The 22,804-nt window shown below is 41.7% G+C and overlaps 1 protein-coding gene across 5 annotated transcripts in view; it reads left to right on the top strand.

Annotated features, from left to right (window-relative positions):
• Nucleotides 1-22,804, top strand: part of LOC109905236 (tensin-1) — a 346,409-nt gene that overhangs the window by 205,164 nt on the left and 118,441 nt on the right. For all 5 annotated transcript variants that reach the window (XM_031801026.1, XM_031801022.1, XM_031801028.1 and 2 more), the window contains one exon: nucleotides 22,288-22,329. In XM_031801026.1, the coding sequence (XP_031656886.1) occupies nucleotides 22,288-22,329 (42 nt within the window). The remainder of the gene's footprint in view (nucleotides 1-22,287; nucleotides 22,330-22,804) is intronic.

The raw sequence follows: 22,804 nt of genomic DNA, 5'->3' as shown, positions 1-22,804 counted from the left end.
TGCTATGAATTCTTCAAAGGAGGGTCTATGTGTAGTTGAAGAGGGAGATTGAGGTGAATATATATGTTTATTGAATACTGGCCTACATTTTTTAATGTCAGACAAACTTATCAGAGACCCACTGTAACTTAATTTGATTGTCAGGCTTCCAGCCGCTACACGCTTAGAAAAAAAGGTGCTATCTACAGTAAAACCTAAAATGGTTGTTTGGCTGTCCCCAAAGGAGAATCCTTTGAAGAACCATTTTTGGTTCCAGGTAGAACTATTTTGGGTTTCATGTAAATATCTTTCCACAGAGGGTTCTACATGAACCCAAAATAGTTCTACCTGGAACCAAAAAGAGTGAAAAACCCCTTTCTATGTCTCTTACCTCATGCAGAACTGCAGATCTTAATGGGATCACTCTGTGACAGGAAATGTGAATTGTAAGGTTTAGAAAGGCTTCTAAAGTTTGTAATGTACATTTTAAAATGCAAGACTTGAAAAATGAAAAGTGTATCAACCCCTACAAAAATGTCCATTAATTATAATCCACATAATAATTCACATTTCCTGTTCCTGCAAGATTGTTTTCCTGCTGTGAGAAGCAGGGTCAAATAGCAGTGCAACCTGTACCCCCTCAGTCACTATGACCTCATAATCAGTCTCTATGACCTCATACCCCCTGTCTCTATGACCTCATACCCACTCAGTCGCTATGTCCTCATAATCACTCTCTATGACCTCGTAATCAATCTCTGATCTCATACCCCTACAGTCTCTATAACCTCATAATCCATTTCTGACCTCATACCATCTCAGTCTCCATGACCTCAGAATCAGTCTCCATGTCCTCAGATCCACAGTCTCTATTACCTCATACCAACAGTCTATGACATCACACCTTTCGATCTAACTTTCAACTCATAGTGAGTCGCTGTCTATTTTGTCATAGTTTTTGTTATAATACCACCAGTTTTTGCTATATAATATGTCTTTCTACTGGCCAGCTGGGCTTTGTGAGTCTGACCTCCACATGCTGACTCTACTACACCATGAAAAGCATGTAAAAGCACATTCATCTACACGTCCCTGTGACCTCACACAGGCCTTTGTTCCGTAACTAGACTTCAGGCTCGCCTCTCATTACACAGTAAAGGCCAGATCAGACACTGCTATTACAACTGGGTGTTTTGACCAAATATGTTGTTTTGGGGAGAAAATGTCTGGCCATGAAATGTGGCCTGGCTACAAATCCACAAACCAGTTTTACTGTTGCGAGGATCACAATATGTGTTTTCTTGTCCATTTCCAAGAAATGTCCTGTCGCTGACACGCCTTTCTTACTAAAGGAGAGATTTCAACCCACTAACTGGATTTCAGCCCCAGCTAACAACAAACGTTCCCACAACGTTAGAGAATGTTCCCTTAAGAGTCTCATGAGGCCAGACATTTCAAGCTGCAGTCAGTTCAGACAGACTTGATGGATGTTTTGGCTACATCTGACCCCCCCTCTCCCCAACATTCAACTATGGAGTATACATCATTATATTCATGGCCATATCTGTGATTGCTGTTGAGTTTAATAAAAGAAGACCTGCAAAAAATGTGGGTCAATATGTTGGAAGCAAAAAATGAAAAACAGTGTTTGGAAGGTAACTGGGAATTAGAGACAAACGTTTGTGTTCAATATTTCTTGTTGTATTTTGTTATTTTACTATTTTTTATTTATTTAGAATGATACATAAAAGACAAGTACCCCCCCTATGTTAGGTTTAAATAACACATGGAGTTGTAACCATTAAGGGGGCTTAATGGGTCTGAAGGTCATTTCCATTCAACAATTGAAAGGGAAAAAATGATCTGAAGAAATATAACTGAAGAACTTACAGTGTGCAATAGATGTATTTATTTATTTTTTACAAGAGAAGCACCTGCCGGATAGTGAGCACTTCAAGCTCATCACATAGTTCTGGGAGGAGAAGGGGAGTTGCTATCCTAATACACAGATTTACCCCATGTGTTTTACATGATGAAGTAAAAGATCAGGAAGGGAGATACACATTGTTATTCAACGGGGTCCATTGCAGGAGTGAAAGTCTTAATGTTCAATGTATATGAAGATAGACCTGAGTTTAAAAAAATATATATTCTTGATTTGATTTCTGATAAAGTAAAGGGGTTGTTTTTGATGAGAGGAGATTTTAACTGCACTTTTTTTATTTGTATTATCTGGTAGAACATAGAACACTCCTATCCAGAATGTCCCGTGCTTTAAGAAATGACTCCATCGAACTGGTTGTAGTAGATGTTTGGAGACATTTGAATCCTAAAAGAAGATATTTTGTGTTTTAATCCCACCCCTATAGATGTTATTTTCGTATTGACTACTTCTTTATGTATTACTCTTTCTGATCATGGGCCGGTGTCAGCTGTATGTGACCTGGAGAGACAGTCACACCCCACATTGTGGAGGATGAATGCTTCACTACTTGATGAAGCTGAATTTAGACATTTTATTCATTCAGAATTTGGATAGTACTTAGTTTAACCAAACACCTGATGTGTCCCCTGCTGTTCTGTAGGAAGGGGCAAAGGCGGTATTGGGAGGGTGTGCTGTTTCACATGCATCAACAAGGGAAAAGAACTAAGAACAATTATGCAGAAAATTGGAAGATGACATTGAGAGATTGGAAACCATGCATAAACATGAACAACCCCCCTCAACCCTCAACCAATTAAAAGAGACATGTAATAAATACATCTTTTACATTACCGTGTAAAGTGGTCTGACTGTGAAGTGGACATACTCTGTATTCATATCCCCAAATAAATAAATCATCTCACTACAATACATTTTAATAGAATGTTTGCAAAAATAGATCAGATCTTGCGATCTTGGAAAGGAAAATACCTCTCCATTTGTGGAAAAATCACTCTGATGAACTCTTTTGTCATATCCCAGTGTACATATTTGCTTATGGCCTTGCCTACACTTGTTTTTTAATATTATATGAGCAAAAAAGTTTCAATTTGATTTGGAACGGCAAGGCAGACAAAATTAAAGGGGCCTATTTATATATTGAATATGATTTCAGGAGGGCAGAAATGGTTAGAATATTAAAGCAATACACCTCTCACAGAAGGCTTCAGTCATACAAAAGCTTCTACACCTGCATTGCTTGCTGTTTGGGGTTTTAGACTGGGTTACTGTACAGCACTTTGAGATATCAGCTGATATACAAAGGGCTATATAAATACATTTGATTTGATTTGATAATTAAATCCAAAATGGTTCTCTAAGTTGGTTGCAATTTCAGTTGAATCCACCAGAAAGATATTACAACAAATATTATGGTCAAACTCTAAACAAATTGATGAAAAAAAGGATGTGGGGGACAAATGTTTAATCTTTGTAAATTGTATCATAAATAGGACAGGTAGAGTTAATGTCACACATGCAACTAACAAAAATATATGGAAATGTCTGTTCTACCCAACATTACAACCAACTAAATGCAGCATTACAGCAAAAATGGAAGAGATAAGTGGAAGGGGGAAAAAGTAAGGAACTTGTCAGTCAATCCCGCATTAAAGACCAAAATTGGTTAAAGAACATTGTGATAAATAAAAAATATATACCAGTTTCATTTAAGGGCTAGCAAATTGACAGCTGTGCCATATATATTGTAAAATAGTTGGGAGGAGATTTCATGGCACATGGTTAATCTTTACCCCTAACCCTAACATGGTTTATGAACTGATACACAAACAAAGCTGGATTCAAAAAAAAAATATATATATGGGGGATGCAATCATCCCAGTTCTGCAGATTTTGCTGCGAAGACATAGAATCATAAGATAATTTGATTTGGTACTGTCCATATGTAGCTTGTTTTTGGTCGCAGGTTCAGGAATGCCTGAAGAATTGCAACATTTACCTGGAGATAACTCTGCAAATAGCACTGCTGGGGGATTAAAAAAAATTCATAGTCAATCGATCAATAATGTAATAATTATCTTTGCAAAACATTTTATCTTTAATTTACAATATGTAGAATCTATGAGAATAGAAATGTTCAGAACTTTTGTGAAACATCACAGCACCATTGAAACATACAGGGCAAATATAAATCACAACTCGATGGTGTTCAGAGATAGATGGGAGAGGCTGAGTGTAGCTGAAGGCTGGGACTGGATGGTCTTCAGAGATAGATGGGAGAGGCTGAGTGTAGCTGAAGGCTGGGACTGGATGGTCTTCATAGATAGATGGGAGAGGCTGAGTGTAGCTGAAGGCTGGGACTGGATGGTCTTCAGAGATAGATGGGAGAGGCTGAGTGTAGCTGAAGGCTGGGACTGGATGGTCTTCATAGATAGATGGGAGAGGCTGAGTGTAGCTGAAGGCTGGGACTGGAAGGTCTTCAGAGATAGATGGGAGGGGTTGAGTGTAGCTGAAGGCTGGGACTGGATGGTCTTCAGAGATAGATGGGAGGGGTTGAGGGTAGCTGAAGGCTGGGACTGGAAGGTCTTCATAGATAGCTGGGAGGGGTTGAGGGTAGCTGAAGGCTGGGACTGGAAGGTCTTCATAGATAGATGGGAGGGGTTGAGGGTAGCTGAAGGCTGGGACTGGAAGGTCTTCATAGATAGATGGGAGGGGTTGAGGGTAGCTGAAGGCTGGGACTGGATGATGAAGGTCTTCATAGATAGATGGGAGGAGTTGAGGGAAGCTGAAGGATGGGACTGGAAGGTCTTCATAGATAGATGGGAGGAGTTGAGGGTAGCTGAAGGCTGGGACTGGAAGGTCTTCATAGATAGATGGGAGGGGTTGAGGGTAACTGAAGACTGGGACTGGAAGGTCTTCATAGATAGATGGGAGGAGTTGAGGGTAGCTGAAGGCTGGGACTAAAAACAAACAAAATATAACTAATGTAAAATATACTGTGTCCTTAAAATGTATATAGTGTAATATGTATAAGCCGGAAGTAGACGCCTGAGGTTTGTTGTCCATTGTTTACTCCAATTAAGGGAGGGGTGATAGAGTTAAGGGAAAACAACAAAGGAATAACAACATATATTATACACCCTGATCAAATGGGGTTCCTTGCTGGTCGTCAACTATTGGATAATTTAAGAAGATGCCTAAATGTAATATCATCATTAAACCACAACTCAGGGTGAGGAAATATGGTTATGGCCTTGGATCAGGTATCATGGCCTTTGTCAAGCCCTGACTCTTTGTTTTCTTTATTATTTTGGTTAGGTCAGGGTTTGACAAGGGTGGTTGGTTTAGTTTTTGTAATGTCTAGGTGTTTTTCTCCTGTCTAGGGTTTTTGTATATCAATGGGGTTTTAGTATGTCTCGGTATATGTAGGTCTATGGTGGCCTGAATTGGTTCCCAATCAGAGACAGCTGTTTATCGTTGTCTCTGATTGGGGATCCTATTTAGGTTGCCATTTTCCATTTTGGTTTTGTGGGTTATTGTCTATGTGTAGTTGCCTTTCAGCACTTGTCTTATATAGCAGCACTTTAATTGTGTTAGTTTGTTCTGTATTATTTCTTCATTAAAATAAGAATGTATTCATATCACGCTGCACCTTGGTCTCATCGTTACGACGAACGTGATAGCCTTATCTGGCTGGCTTATCTGTTTCACGTGCTGCAAGAATTTGGATTTGGCCCAAAGTTCATTAGATGGGTCCAAATACCTTATTCTAGTCGCCACGCTAGAGTCAGAGTAAAATGGCATTTATCTGTACCTTTTGATTATTAAAAGAGGCGTCCGACAAGGATGCCCACTGTGCGCGCTCCTTTTTGCCATTGGTATTGAACCTCTTGCCCAGATGATAGGATCCAGTCCTAATATCAAAGGCATAGAAATTGGTAAGGAAGAGCATAATATCTCTCTGTATGCTGATGATATATTGGTGTTTATGTCTGTCGTACACAACTCTGTGCCATGCTTGATTAAAGGTATAAAAACATATGGGATTTACTCAGGATATAAACTGAATGTAAGTAAAACTGAAGCCTATGCTGTGAATGGGTTCACCCCACATCAGATACTCTGTCTGTCAATTTTCATTTGGCCTGACAAGGAAATAAAATCTCTAGGTATTTCTATTCCTACCTCTCTTGAAGACCTGTATCAAACAAACTATACCAAATTAATTGTTGATCTTAGAAGATGGATGATTCTACCTCTCACTTTAGCAGGAAAGGTAGATACGATACAATTGTGATTAATATTCTTCCCAGACTGCTGTTCCCATTTCAGACGCTAGAGGTTCTGTTTCCAGAATCCATATTTCAACAATTAGACTGCCTAATTTTCAAGGTTCCTATGGCAAGCTAAAATACCAAGGGTGAGGTACAAAACACTCCTATTGTCCAAAAGAATCAGGCGGTCTAGAGTTACCAAATGTTAGGTAGTACTACTGGACCACCCAACTACAACAAATTATTATTTAATTTTATTTCATATGTAGGTACTTAATGGTATAAACACGTTTCATGGGAATGTTGCACGAATGTTCATGTATCCAGTTTTCTGAGGGTTGGGAGAACATTCCATCAACGTCCAACCAACCATACACATGGAAACGTGGCAAGAACATTTGCGGCAACCCAAAAAATGTATTCTTGTTACTGTTGCCGAGCCAATCAAGGCCCTGATTGGTGAATCACTTATCCATTCATAGCTTTTTGTCTGTTGGCAAGGGTATGGATACTCATATACACAGTGCTTTTAATGTAGTGATTTCAACTTCCATATTTGACACACATTGACATACAGGATTACATTGTGCATGTTAATTTATACAATAAGTAGTATTCAACATGTCCTCAGCTGGGATTTGAACTCACAACATCTTTGTCCGATCTTCCTGCTACGCCACCATGTCCCTGTCAGCAATCAGCTAATCTGACTTCCGTCATCATTAATTTGATTGACTTTTTTCAGTAATTTAAGGGTGTTCTGTATAGTGGTCTAATAGTGGTGGGGCATTTTACACTGTTATAATGTTACTCCTGAATCGCTACCATCCATAAGATACTTACTCCACCCTATTACTTACACCTATCCAGTTGTTTCAAATCTACATATCTAAGTGCCTAGGGAGGAGAGGTTAGGGTTTACTTCTGGTTAGGCCCTAACTATACTGGCCCAATAGGCACATGCCTTAGTGATATCCCTTATTGGGACAGTAGTAAGGTTGTTTGTCGTTGGTGCTGGTGGCCTGGGTTCAAGACTTGTTTAACACTTTTTTGGTTACTACATGATTTCATATGAGTTATTTCATAGTTTTGATGTCTTCACTATTATTCTACCATATAGAACATAGTAAAAACCTTTGACTGGTAGTGTATGTTCATGTTATTATTTGGCAACAGTTACAACGCCCCTAACTGATCTAATTAAAATCTGTAGGAATACCCGTTGAGCACAAATTCTGACCACATTTCCACTATCCCTCATAAATTATAAATATTTATTATTTCTATATAGCTGAGCATCTCTCCACAATTTCCTTGAAATCCATGGCAACCATGTTCTGTGTACATTTGGTGGGACGTTGATGGAATGTTCTCCCAACCCTCAGAAAACTGGACACACGAATGTTCTTACAACGTCCCATAAAACGTATCTAGAACATTAATGTTGTATATTCTGAGAACGTTGCAACCACCTTCTAGATAAGTTCTGTTTGACATTAAGGGAATGTTCTCCTAACTTTAACACCATAACATACTAAAAAGATTACCAGAAGGTTTTTGCTAACATAGATAGAATGTTCCCCTAACTAATGGAAAACTGGACACTCAAGTATTAGGGGAACATTACGAGTAACATTACAAAAATGCTCTCTCTCTCCCTAGATTTGTTAGCTGGGGATAGTGTGACACCCCTGCTAGTTATTTCGGATCAGTAGTGTATTTTGTTGTTTGGATCATGTGGCTCTTTCTCTCATACAGTCATAGAAAAAGTACCCAATTGTCATACATGTGTGATATCAGACAGGTTAAGATATTAAAAAGTAATTGGTGATGATTTCTACAGTGTTGCATGATGGGAAACTAGTAGTTCAATGATATAATCAGTGGTGGAAAAAGTACCCAATTTTCATACTTGAGTAGAAGTAAAGATACCTTAATAGAAAATGACTCAAGTAAAAGTGAAAGTCACCCAGTAAAATACTACTTGAGTAAAAGTCTAAAAGTATTTGGTTTTTAATATAATTAACTATTGTAAGTAAAAGTTAAAATTATTTCAAATTCCTATATTAAGGAAACCAGATGGCACAATCTTGTTTTTTTTTATTTCTGGATAGTCAGGGCAACACTCCAACACTCAGACAAAATTCTAAAACGAAGCATTTGTGTTTAGTGCGTCCGCCAGATCAGAGGCAGGCGGGAGGACCATGGATGTTCTCTTGATAAGTGCGTGAATTGGACCCTTTTCTTGTCCTGCTAAGCATTCAAAATGTAACGAGTACTTTTGGGTGTCAGGGAAATTGTATGGAGTAAAAAGTACATTATTTTCTTTAGAAATGTAGTGAAGTAAAAGTTGTCAAAAATATATATAGTAAAGATACCCAAAAAATTACTTAAGTAGTACTTTAAATTATGTTTACTTAAGTACTTTACACCACTGTTCTTACGTGGGTTACAATGTTTTATATAAAGTAGGTATATACCACTTACACACAGACACTTCTCTCCAAAGAAACTTTCAATACAGTACGTGATCACTGTGGGAATTGAACACTTACCAACTGATCCACACAGGACCCAGTATTTTTCCTTTCAATTAAGACCTAGACAACCAGGCGAGGGGATTTCCTTACCAATCAGTGACCTCATTTCAACAATCATGTACAAGGGAGGAGCAAAAATCCACAGACACTCGGACCTCCGTGGAATGAGCTTGACACGTGTGCTTTAGAGTAATGGAAAATTAGAATACACACACTCACACACACACACACACACACACACACACACACACACACACACACACACACACACACACACACACACACACACACACACACACACACACACACACACACACACACACACACACTTCTCCTCTGAGTAGGTATTTGTTGCTGTACTAGAGGTTTTAAGCATCATTGCCATATTAGTCGGGGCAGTGTATGTCTTGTCTACTGGCTGTGACTTTGATACAATGCCCTACGATTTAATGCCGGTCTTCTTACCTAGTGTTAGTGTGTGTATAGGCTATCGTCCCACTCAGTGGCTTCTCATATCACTCCAACAATGTGAAGCTAATGAGAGCCAGCCTGCTAGTCAGAACAACCCCGACCAATGACATCATGTATTTCCTTTAGACCTGGCTCTCCCCTCTCTCCTCTCTCTCCCTGTTTCTCTCCCTCTCTCCTCTCTCTCCCTGTTTCTCTCTCTCCTCTCCTCTCTCTCCCTGTTTCTCTCCCTCTCTCCTCTCTCTCCCTGTTTCTCTCCCTCTCTCCTCTCTCTCCCTGTTTCTCTCCCTCTCTCCTCTCTCTCCCTGTTTCTCTCTCTTCTCTCCTCTCTCTCCCTGTTTCACTCTCTCCTCTCCTCTCTCTCCCTGTTTCTCTCCCTCTCTCCTCTCTCTCCCTGTTTCTCTCCCTCTCTCCTCTCTCTCCCTGTTTCTCTCCCTCTCTCCTCTCTCTCCCTGTTTCTCTCCCTCTCTCCTCTCTCTCCCTGTTTCTCTCCCTCTCTCCTCTCTCTCCCTGTTTCTCTCCCTCTCTCCTCTCTCTCCCTGTTTCTCTCTCTCCTCTCCTCTCTCTCCCTGTTTCTCTCCCTCTCTCCTCTCTCTCCCTGTTTCACTCTCTCCTCTCCTCTCTCTCCCTGTTTCTCTCCCTCTCTCCTCTCTCTCCCTGTTTCTCTCTCTCCTCTCCTCTCTCTCCCTGTTTCTCTCCCTCTTTCCTCTCTCTCCCTGCTTCTCTCCCTCTCTCCTCTCTCTCCCTGTTTCTCTCCCTCTCTCCTCTCTCTCCCTGTTTCTCTCCCTCTCTCCTCTCTCTCCCTGTTTCTCTCCCTCTCTCCTCTCTCTCCCTGTTTCTCTCTCTCCTCTCCTCTCTCTCCCTGTTTCTCTCCCTCTTTCCTCTCTCTCCCTGCTTCTCTCCCTCTCTCCTCTCTCTCCCTGTTTCTCTCCCTCTCTCCTCTCTCTCCCTGTTTCTCTCCCTCTCTCCTCTCTCTCCCTGTTTCTCTCCCTCTCTCCTCTCTCTCCCTGTTTCTCTCCCTCTCTCCTCTCTCTCCCTGTTTCTCTCCCTCTCTCCTCTCTCTCCCTGTTTCACTCTCTCCTCTCCTCTCTCTCCCTGTTTCTCTCCCTCTCTCCTCTCTCTCCCTGTTTCTCTCTCTCTCCTCTCTCTGTTTCTCTCCCTCTCTCTCTCCTCTCTCTGTTTCTCTCCCTCTCTCCTCTCTCTTCCTGCTTCTCTCTCTCTCCTCGCTCTGTTTCTCTCCTCTCTCCTCTCTCTCTCTGTTTCTCTCCCTCTCTCCTCTCTCTCCCTGTTTCTATCCCTCTCTCCTCTCTCTCCCTGTTTCTCTCTCCCCTCTCTCTGTCTCTCTGTCTCTTTCTCTTCCCATGGCTGTATATGGTTGTACTGCAGCAGCGTGACAGGGCTTCAGCAGTAGGGATGGAGATGAGATGGTCTCTCTGGGTTGGGCTAATGGAAGGGATGTGTCTCTTAGTGTAAATATTTACCACAGAGGGTTTATAGATGTTCCCACGCGCTCAAGGCGTATCCCATCTCTGCTTTTCCCCAGCTAGGTACGTAGGAATTCTAGGGCCACGAACAGCACCGTTTCACACAAAACACTATTGAAATATAACATGACAGGCCTGGGTCAAAATGGTATTTGAGGCATTTTTTATGTATTTAAGATGCTATTGATTTAACTTCCCTGGTGTGCCGGATCATTGGTTCCATTGTGCCAGGCAAGCTAAATCAAGTACACCGAGGTAATTGAAAGCAAACAGATTGCCTGCTATTTCTACCCAGATCCGATTATAACACACACTGTGGGATACACATGTGGACACAAAGATCACAGACACATATACAGTGGGATCTGAAATGATTGACATCCTTGATAAAGATGAGAAAAAAATGACTGTGTAAAATAAATAATTCAAATACTGACCTATATTGTATGCTCAAAAACGATTAGGGAAATTATATTATTTTATACAAATACAATTTCTCAGAGAAATAGATTTTGTTGAACAAGTAATACTTTTTCTCAAAAAGGTAGGGGTCAAAATAATTGACACCCATGTTTTCAATAACTTTCAATACCTCACCTTGTCAGGATTAAAAAAATATATATGCATGGGAGAACACTTTGGGAGGGATCTCAGACCGTTCCTCCATCCAGAATTGTTAGTCTGTGCTTATGGACTTCCCTCTTCTGCAGGTTTTCAATGAGTTTCATGTCCTGAGAATGGATGGCCATTGCAAAATGTAGATTCTGTTGCCAATTAACCATTTCTTTCATGTGTGCTTGGGGTATTGTCTTGCCGGAAGATCCACTTGAGGCCAAGTTTCAACCAAGGTTTTTGGCTAAAATGTCCTGGCACTGGGTCAAGTTCTTGATGCTGTTGACATTAACAAGGGCCCCAGGACCAGTGGAAGCAAAATAACACCACCATCATATTTTACAGTCCTGGTGTGCGTGGCCAAAAGAGCTCTGTTTTCAAGTCATCCAACAAATGTTAACGGCTGGTGTTTTCTCAACGGCATTGGCACATGGATTGGAACTGGTGCTTTGGTCAGATGACATGAAAATAGAGCTCTTTGGCCACTGGTGGGGTTTGGCATCGAAATGAGAACGTATGAGCAGAAAAGAACCCCATACCCACTGTATAATATGGTGGTGGGTCTTTGATGTTATGGGGCTAGTTTGTTTCCACTGGCCCTTGTTAAGGTCAACGGCATCATGAACTTTAGTCAGTAGCCAGTATCAGGACTCACGGAAAGGATGTTGTTGACCATTACTATTATGTCTGGCCATTCAAGTGTGAATGAAAAGGTGATAATGCAACCAGTCCATAGGAGGCGTAATTAGGGCTGTGGCGGTCACACATTTTCATCAACCGGTGATTGTCAAGCAAATAACTGTCGGTCTCACGGTAATTGACCGTTATTTAACATTAACACATTTAGTATCTCCTGGCTTCCACACATAGCCTACAAGCCATGGGTGCCGACCTTAGGAACATCTACATTTTAAAAAGTCTAATAAATCCATATAATATAGTCTACACCTTCACAATAAATCCATTATTTATTTTAGACAGGTCTAAATAAACATGATACGAAGAAAATGTAGGCTGTTTCAGAAGAACAGAATAGCATACTCTTATGTTAGGTCCTGATCTGGCTAGGCCATATGGCTATGGCCTACACTAGTTCATTTAGCAGACAAGATTTGCTTAGAATTCCGTGGCATTATTTTATAGTATGCAATTGAACAAAGCTGACTAAAATAGAAATGATATTTTCTCCAAACAATTTGAACAACATGCTGTTATTCTGTGTTGAGCAGTTAACAAAGAAATAGGTCCTCCTATACTGTATGCTTAATTTAGAGTTAATTAATGTAAATTTATTAGTTCTACAAACGCTGGGCTATATGTTTAGATTTTTAATACATTGTAAGGCTGCATGATGAGACTCATGAGCTCTGCTTTGTTTTTGTTGCTCAGGCTGTACACACTCCAATAGTCTCTCATTCACAATTTGACAAGCACTTGATAAAGCCTCGAATTTCACACCGGCATCCCCTTTGTGGCCGTAATGCACCCCCCCAAAAAATCCATGCCTTTTGCGTCCAGTGGCCATTGTGCGCTTTTCCCCGAGTGCTGCGTGCTTCATCACGTGATCGGGTATTTCTCACAGGCTACAAGTGAAGATAGACATTCGCATCCAATTCCGCGGTGCATATTGAAGATATTGGAAGAACTGTCCACTGTACTAGAGGTCGACCGATTATGATTTTTCAACGCCGATACCGGTACCGATTATTGGAGGCCCAAAATAGCCGATACCGATCAAGCGGCCATTTTTTTATATATTTTTTTATTCGTAATGATGACAATTACAACAATACTGAATGAACATTTATTTTAACTTAATATATTACATCTGCTCTTAAACGCTAGTAAAACCAAATGCATGCTTTTCAACCGGTCGCTGCCTGCACCTGCATGCCCGACTAGCATCACCACCCTGGATGGTTCCGACCTAGAATATGTGGACGTCTATAAGTACCTAGGTGTCTGGCTAGACTGCAAACTCTCCTTCCAGACTCATATCAAACATCTCCAATCGAAAATCAAATCAAGAGTCGGCTTTCTATTCCGCAACAAAGCCTCCTTCACTCAAGCCGCCAAGCTTACCCTAGTAAAACTGACTATCCTACCGATCCTCGACTTCGGCGATGTCATCTACAAAATGGCTTCCAACACTCTACTCAGCAAACTGGATGCAGTCTATCACAGTGCCATCCGTTTTGTCACTAAAGCACCTTATACTACCCACCACTGCGACTTGTATGCTCTAGTCGGCTGGCCCTCGCTACATATTCGTCGCCAGACCCACTGGCTCCAGGTCATCTACAAGTCTATGCTAGGTAAAGCTCCGCCTTATCTCAGCTCACTGGTCACGATGGCAACACCCATCCGTAGCACGCGCTCCAGCAGGTGTATCTCACTGATCATCCCTAAAGCCAACACCTCATTTGGCCGCCTTTCGTTCCAGTACTCTGCTGCCTGTGACTGGAACGAATTGCAAAAATCGCTGAAGTTGGAGACTTTTATCTCCCTCACCAACTTCAAACATCAGCTATCTGAGCAGCTAACCGATCGCTGCAGCTGTACATAGTCTATTGGTAAATAGCCCACCCTTTTCACCTACCTCATCCCCGTACTGTTTTTATTTATTTACTTTTCTGCTCTTCTGCACACCAATATCTCTACCTGTACATGACCATCTGATCTTTTATCACTCCAGTGTTAATCTGCAAAATTGTAATTATTTGCCTACCTCCTCATGCCTTTTGCACACATTGTATATAGACCCCCCCTTCGTTTTCTACTGTGTTATTGACTTGTTAATTGTTTACTCCATGTGTAACTCTTTGTTGTATGCTCACACTGCTATGCTTTATCTTGGCCAGGTCGCAGTTGCAAATGAGAACTTGTTCTCAACTAGCCTACCTGGTTAAATAAAGGTGAAATAAAAATAAAAAAAAATCAATAAAATCAATTTAGCCTCAAATAAATAATGAAACATGTTCAAGTTGGTTTAAATAATGCAAAAACAAAGTGTTGGAGGAGAAAGTAAAAGTGCACGTTTTAGGTTGTAGTTATTATAGGAATTATAGGACTATTTCCCTCTATACCATTTGTATTTCATTAACCTTTGACTATTTGATGTTCTTATAGACACTTTAGTATTGCCAGTGTAACAGTATAGGTTCCGTCCCTCTCCTCGCTCCTACCTGGACTCGAACCAGGAACACAACGACAACAGCCACCCTCAAAGCAGCGTTACAAATGCAGAGCAAGGGGAACAACCACAGGCTCAGAGCGAGTGACGTTTGAAACGCTGTTTGCGCGCACTAACTAGCTAGCCATTTCACTTCGGTTACATCAGCCTCATCTCGGGAGTTGATAGGCTTGAAGTCATAAATAGCGCAATTCTTGATGCACAACGAAGAGCTGCTGGCAAACGCACAAAAGTGCTGTTTGAATGCATGCTTACAGCCTGCTCCTGCCTACCACCGCTCAGTCAGATTATATGAAACGCAGGACACGCTAGATAATATCTAGTAATATCATCAACCATGTGTAGTTATCTAGTGATTATGATTGATTGTTTTTTATATAAGATAAGTTTAACTAGCTAGCAACTTACCTTGGCTTACTGCATTCACGTAGCAGGCTCCTTGTGGAGTGCAACGAGAGAGAGGCAGGTCGTTATTGCGTTGAACTAGTTAACTGTACAGTTGCAAGATTGGATCCCCCGAGCTGACAAGGTGAAAATCTGTCGTTATGCCCTTGAACGAGGCAGTTAACCCACCGTTCCTAGGCCGTCATTGAAAATAAGAATGTGTACTTAACTGACTTGCCTAGTTAAATAAAGATGAAATAAAGTTGTAAAGAAATAACAAATAATAATAAACTCGGCAAAATCGGTGTCCAAAAATACCGATTTCCAATTGTTATGAAAACTTGAAATCGGCCCTAATTAATCGGCCATTCTGATTAATCGGTCGACCTCTACTGTCCACATTTACTTTTTGTCAGCCAGCAAGATGAGTAGTTCTACAAAACAGACAAAGCACTAAGCCCGTGTCAATCTACTATCCCCCATTGTACCAAACGTCGACCTATTATGTTCTGTGAAATAAATATTCCAAACACAGTCTGGGACCGGTGTGGGATACGATAGATCCTAAATTAATACAATCACTATCAGCAAAAAAAAGTTTTTTTTACGCAATGTGGCTGATGCAACTGATCAGAACGTTTAGCTTAAAATGTTGATAAACTATTAGGCTATTTCTTCACATTATAAGCGCAGCAATGTGCACATGATAATAGGCTATAAGCACAAATGTTCCATTAGCAGAAAACACCATAATGGAAAAGTGACCGTAAATGCAATTATGCATCTGATGCTTTTATTATAAAAGGTGCATTTTTATGGTGAAAATGATCTTCCCCAAACTTGAAACTCACGTGCTGCTTATATATATATATATATATACCAGTTAGGCTCTACAGCCATTGTAAAGCGGATAAATGTGCTTAATTTTAAGGAGTTAAATTCACCACTTAAGTTGTGATGCAAATCTTATTAAAACCTATAGGACTATGGGCTAGGCTACATGAGGTGTGATGCTAACCTTATAGGACTATGGGCTGGGCTACATGAGGTGTGATGCTAACCTTATAGGACTATGGGCTAGGCTACATGAGGTGTGATACTAACCTTATAGGACTATGGGCTAGGCTACATGAGGTGTGATGCTAACCTTATAGGACTATGGACTAGGCTACATGAGGTGTGATACTAAACTTATAGGACTATGGGCTAGGCTACATGAGGTGTGATGCTAACCTTATAGGACTATGGGCTAGGCTACATGAGGTGTGATACTAACCTTATAGGACTATGGACTAGGCTACATGAGGTGTGATACTAACCTTATAGGCCTATGGGCTAGGCTACATGAGGTGTGATACTAACCTTATAGGACTATGGGCTAGGCTACATGAGGTGTGATGCTAACCTTATAGGACTATGGGCTAGGCTACATGAGGTGTGATATTAACCTTATAGGACTATGGGCTAGGCTACATGAGGTGTGATATTAACCTTATAGGACTATGGGCTAGGCTACATGAGGTGTGATGCTAACCTTATAGGACTATGGGCTAGGCTACATGAGGTGTGATACTAACCTTATAGGACTATGGGCTAGGCTACATGAGGTGTGATATTAACCTTATAGGACTATGGACTAGGCTACATGAGGTGTGATACTAACCTTATAGGACTATGGGCTAGGCTACATGAGGTGTGATACTAACCTTATAGGACTATGGGCTAGGCTACATGAGGTGTGATGCTAACCTTATAGGACTATGGGCTAGGCTACATGAGGTGTGATACTAACCTTATAGGACTATGGGCTAGGCTACATGAGGTGTGATACTAACCTTATAGGACTATGGGCTAGGCTACATGAGGTGTGATACTAACCTTATAGGACTATGGACTAGGCTACATGAGGTGTGATATTAACCTTATAGGACTATGGGCTAGGCTACATGAGGTGTGATACTAACCTTATAGGCCTATGGGCTAGGCTACATGAGGTGTGATACTAACCTTATAGGACTATGGACTAGGCTACATGAGGTGTGATACTAACCTTATAGGACTATGGGCTAGGCTACATGAGGTGTGATACTAACCTTATAGGCCTATGGGCTAGGCTACATGAGGTGTGATGCTAACCTTATAGGACTATGGACTAGGCTACATGAGGTGTGATATTAACCTTATAGGACTATGGACTAGGCTACATGAGGTGTGATATTAACCTTATAGGACTATGGACTAGGCTACATGAGGTGTGATACTAACCTTATAGGACTATGGGCTAGGCTACATGAGGTGTGATACTAACCTTATAGGACTATGGGCTAGGCTACATGAGGTGTGATACTAACCTTATAGGACTATGGGCTAGGCTACATGAGGTGTGATATTAACCTTATAGGACTATGGACTAGGCTACATGAGGTGTGATACTAACCTTATAGGACTATGGGCTAGGCTACATGAGGTGTGATACTAACCTTATAGGACTATGGGCTAGGCTACATGAGGTGTGATACTAACCTTATAGGACTATGGGCTAGGCTACATGAGGTGTGATACTAACCTTATAGGGCTATGGGCTAGGCTACATGAGGTGTGATACTAACCTTATAGGGCTATGGGCTAGGCTACATGAGGTGTGATGCTAACCTTATTGGGCTATGGGCTAGGCTACATGAGGTGTGATACTAACCTTATAGGCCTATGGGCTAGGCTACATGAGGTGTGATACTAACCTTATAGGGCTATGGACTAGGCTACATGAGGTGTGATACTAACCTTATAGGACTATGGGCTAGGCTACATGAGGTGTGATACTAACCTTATAGGACTATGGGCTAGGCTACATGAGGTGTGATACTAACCTTATAGGACTATGGACTAGGCTACATGAGGTGTGATACTAACCTTATAGGGCTATGGGCTAGGCTACATGAGGTGTGATACTAACCTTATAGGACTATGGACTAGGCTACATGAGGTGTGATACTAACCTTATAGGACTATGGACTAGGCTACATGAGGTGTGATACTAACCTTATAGGACTATGGGCTAGGCTACATGAGGTGTGATACTAACCTTATAGGACTATGGACTAGGCTACATGAGGTGTGATGCTAACCTTATAGGGCTATGGGCTAGGCTACATGAGGTGTGATGCTAACCTTATAGGACTATGGGCTAGGCTACATGAGGTGTGATACTAACCTTATAGGACTATGGACTAGGCTACATGAGGTGTGATGCTAACCTTATAGGGCTATGGGCTAGGCTACATGAGGTGTGATGCTAACCTTATAGGACTATGGGCTAGGCTACATGAGGTGTGATGCTAACCTTATAGGGCTATGGGCTAGGCTACATGAGGTGTGATGCTAACCTTATAGGGCTATGGGCTAGGCTACATGAGGTGTGATGCTAACCTTATAGGGCTATGGGCTAGGCTACATGAGGTGTGATGCTAACCTTATAGGACTATGGACTAGGCTACATGAGGTGTGATCCTAACCTTATAGGGCTATGGGCTAGGCTACATGAGGTGTGATGCTAACCTTATAGGACTATGGACTAGGCTACATGAGGTGTGATGCTAACCTTATAGGCCTATGGGCTAGGCTACATGAGGTGTGATACTAACCTTATAGGACTATGGACTAGGCTACATGAGGTGTGATGCTAACCTTATAGGGCTATGGGCTAGGCTACATGAGGTGTGATGCTAACCTTATAGGACTATGGGCTAGGCTACATGAGGTGTGATGCTAACCTTATAGGCCTATGGGCTAGGCTACATGAGGTGTGATGCTAACCTTATAGGCCTATGGGCTAGGCTACATGAGGTGTGATGCTAACCTTATAGGGCTATGGACTAGGCTACATGAGGTGTGATACTAACCTTATAGGCCTATGGGCTAGGCTACATGAGGTGTGATGCTAACCTTATAGGGCTATGGGCTAGGCTACATGAGGTGTGATGCTAACCTTATAGGACTATGGGCTAGGCTACATGAGGTGTGATGCTAACCTTATAGGACTATGGGCTAGGCTACATGAGGTGTGATGCTAACCTTATAGGACTATGGGCTAGGCTACATGAGGAGTGATACTAACCTTATAGGGCTATGGGCTAGGCTACATGAGGTGTGATACTAACCTTATAGGACTATGGGCTAGGCTACATGAGGTGTGATACTAACCTTATAGGGCTATGGGCTAGGCTACATGAGGTGTGATACTAACCTTATAGGACTATGGACTAGGCTACATGAGGTGTGATATTAACCTTATAGGACTATGGACTAGGCTACATGAGGTGTGATACTAACCTTATAGGACTATGGGCTAGGCTACATGAGGTGTGATACTAACCTTATAGGGCTATGGGCTAGGCTACATGAGGTGTGATGCTAACCTTATAGGACTATGGGCTAGGCTACATGAGGTGTGATACTAACCTTATAGGACTATGGGCTAGGCTACATGAGGTGTGATACTAACCTTATAGGACTATGGGCTAGGCTACATGAGGTGTGATACTAACCTTATAGGACTATGGGCTAGGCTACATGAGGTGTGATACTAACCTTATAGGACTATGGGCTAGGCTACATGAGGTGTGATACTAACCTTATAGGACTATGGGCTAGGCTACATGAGGTGTGATGCTAACCTTATAGGACTATGGACTAGGCTACATGAGGTGTGATACTAACCTTATAGGACTATGGGCTAGGCTACATGAGGTGTGATACTAACCTTATAGGACTATGGGCTAGGCTACATGAGGTGTGATGCTAACCTTATAGGACTATGGGCTAGGCTACATGAGGTGTGATGCTAACCTTATAGGACTATGGGCTAGGCTACATGAGGTGTGATACTAACCTTATAGGGCTATGGGCTAGGCTACATGAGGTGTGATGCTAACCTTATAGGACTATGGGCTAGGCTACATGAGGTGTGATACTAACCTTATAGGGCTATGGGCTAGGCTACATGAGGTGTGATGCTAACCTTATAGGGCTATGGGCTAGGCTACATGAGGTGTGATATTAACCTTATAGGACTATGGACTAGGCTACATGAGGTGTGATACTAACCTTATAGGACTATGGGCTAGGCTACATGAGGTGTGATACTAACCTTATAGGACTATGGACTAGGCTACATGAGGTGTGATGCTAACCTTATAGGGCTATGGACTAGGCTACATGAGGTGTGATACTAACCTTATAGGACTATGGGCTAGGCTACATGAGGTGTGATACTAACCTTATAGGACTATGGACTAGGCTACATGAGGTGTGATACTAACCTTATAGGGCTATGGGCTAGGCTACATGAGGTGTGATGCTAACCTTATAGGGCTATGGGCTAGGCTACATGAGGTGTGATACTAACCTTATAGGACTATGGGCTAGGCTACATGAGGTGTGATGCTAACCTTATAGGGCTATGGGCTAGGCTACATGAGGTGTGATGCTAACCTTATAGGACTATGGGCTAGGCTACATGAGGTGTGATGCTAACCTTATAGGCCTATGGGCTAGGCTACATGAGGTGTGATGCTAACCTTATAGGCCTATGGGCTAGGCTACATGAGGTGTGATGCTAACCTTATAGGACTATGGACTAGGCTACATGAGGTGTGATATTAACCTTATAGGACTATGGACTAGGCTACATGAGGTGTGATATTAACCTTATAGGACTATGGGCTAGGCTACGTGAGGTGTGATACTAACCTTATAGGACTATGGGCTAGGCTACATGAGGTGTGATATTAACCTTATAGGACTATGGGCTAGGCTACATGAGGTGTGATATTAACCTTATAGGACTATGGGCTAGACTACATGAGGTGTGATACTAACCTTATAGGACTATGGGCTAGGCTACATGAGGTGTGATACTAACCTTATAGGACTATGGACTAGGCTACATGAGGTGTGATACTAACCTTATAGGACTATGGGCTAGGCTACATGAGGTGTGATACTAACCTTATAGGACTATGGGCTAGGCTACATGAGGTGTGATACTAACCTTATAGGACTATGGACTAGGCTACATGAGGTGTGATATTAACCTTATAGGACTATGGGCTAGACTACATGAGGTGTGATACTAACCTTATAGGACTATGGGCTAGGCTACATGAGGTGTGATACTAACCTTATAGGACTATGGACTAGGCTACATGAGGTGTGATACTAACCTTATTAAAACATATAGGCCTATGGGCTAGGCTACTTGAGGTGTGATACTAACCTTATAGGACTATGGACTAGGCTACATGAGGTGTGATACTAACCTTATAGGACTATGGGCTAGGCTACATGAGGTGAGCGACTATGATTCACAAGTGATAATACATCATTTATAAGTGATAGACTAATACTGTCACCCATCAGACTATTCTTGATTTAATCTTGTCTTTACATTTACTAAATAATATATGTGTGACATTTGTTTAAATTTAGAATGGACCATTATCTTGCACCTGTATCGAAACAGGGTCAGCGGGAAAAAAATATGTCATCACTTAAATAGCGAATGGAGGACGCTTTTCCGCGTGGTTCATTTTCATGCCAGCCAGGTAGACTATACTCCTGTTGTAAATATAATCAATGTGTTAATATTAGGAAAGTTGAGAAATAAATATTGTAGGCCTAGCCCATAGAAAGCTGATGGGATCCTCCTCTTTTAGTCGAGGCCATCACTCTGTTTTCTACCGCAATTGCATAGCCTATTGAAATATTGAGCAACATGAGCTCATGGACTCTCATGAAGTGTTTGATTAGATTTTCTAATACATGTGCATTGGTGTCAGAGTGATTAGAGGGACAATAGAGTGCTGAGTACCAGGCAGTTAGCAAGTTTGTTAGGCTACTAATGACCATCAGCAGCATCAGAGCTTGGAGAGCCTAATTACCGTGACTAAACACGGTCACGTGGAATTTGACTGCCTTCATGACACGTGACCGCCGGTGTGGTGGTAATATGGTTACCACAACAGCCCTAGGTATAATCCCAACCAAGTTTCCACATTATAGGTTGTGTAATGTATTTACAGTAGTCTCAACTTTTCTCTTCTCTCTCCCTCTCTTCCTCTCCCTCCCTCTCTCTTCCTCTCTCTTCCTCTCCCTCCCTCTCTCTTCCTCTCTCCTCCTCTCTCTCTCCCTCCCTCTCTCTTCCTCTCTCTTCCTCTCCCTCTGTCCCCCTCTCTCTCTCTCCCTCCCTCTCTCACTTCATATCTCTTCCTCTCCCTATCTCCATCGTCTTCTCTTTCTCTCTCTCCCTCTCTCTTCCTTTCCCTCTCTCTCTCTCTCTCTCTCTCCTCTCTCTCTCTCTCTCTCTCTCTCTCTCTCTCTCTCTCTCTCTCTCTCTCTTCCTTCACCCTTCTAGGCACCTGATAACGACATCCCCCTGAAGCATGTAGAGACCTTGGTGAGTCTGAGCTCTATCTTATTGTCTATGTGTGTGTGTGTGTTATTGTTTGTAGCTAAAACACCTCACACCATTAAAAGAGGGATTGGGGATGCTATTGCCCCATTGTGTTGTTGTCATTGTGTTGTTGTCATTGTGTTATTGTCATTGTGTTGATGTCATTGTGTTGATGTCATTGTGTTGTTGTCATTGTGTTGTTGTCATTGTGTTGTTGTCATTGTGTTGATGTCATTGTGTTGTTGTCATTGTGTTATTGTCATTGTGTTATTGTCATTGTGTTGTTGTCATTGTGTTGTTGCCATTGTCATTGTTTTGATGCCATTGTGTTAATGTCATTGTGTTATTGTCATTGTGTTGTTGCCATTGTCATTGTGTTGTTGTCATTGTGTTATTGTCATTGTGTTGTTGCCATTATCATTGTGTTATTGTCATTGTGTTGTTGCCATTGTCATTGTGTTATTGTCATTGTGTTGTT

This window comes from Oncorhynchus kisutch, linkage group LG2 (assembly GCF_002021735.2).
Source record: "Oncorhynchus kisutch isolate 150728-3 linkage group LG2, Okis_V2, whole genome shotgun sequence".
NCBI classification, from domain to species: Eukaryota; Metazoa; Chordata; class Actinopteri; order Salmoniformes; family Salmonidae; genus Oncorhynchus; species Oncorhynchus kisutch.
Note: the sequence above shows the minus strand (reverse complement) of the source record. Positions and strands in the feature narration are given on the sequence as shown.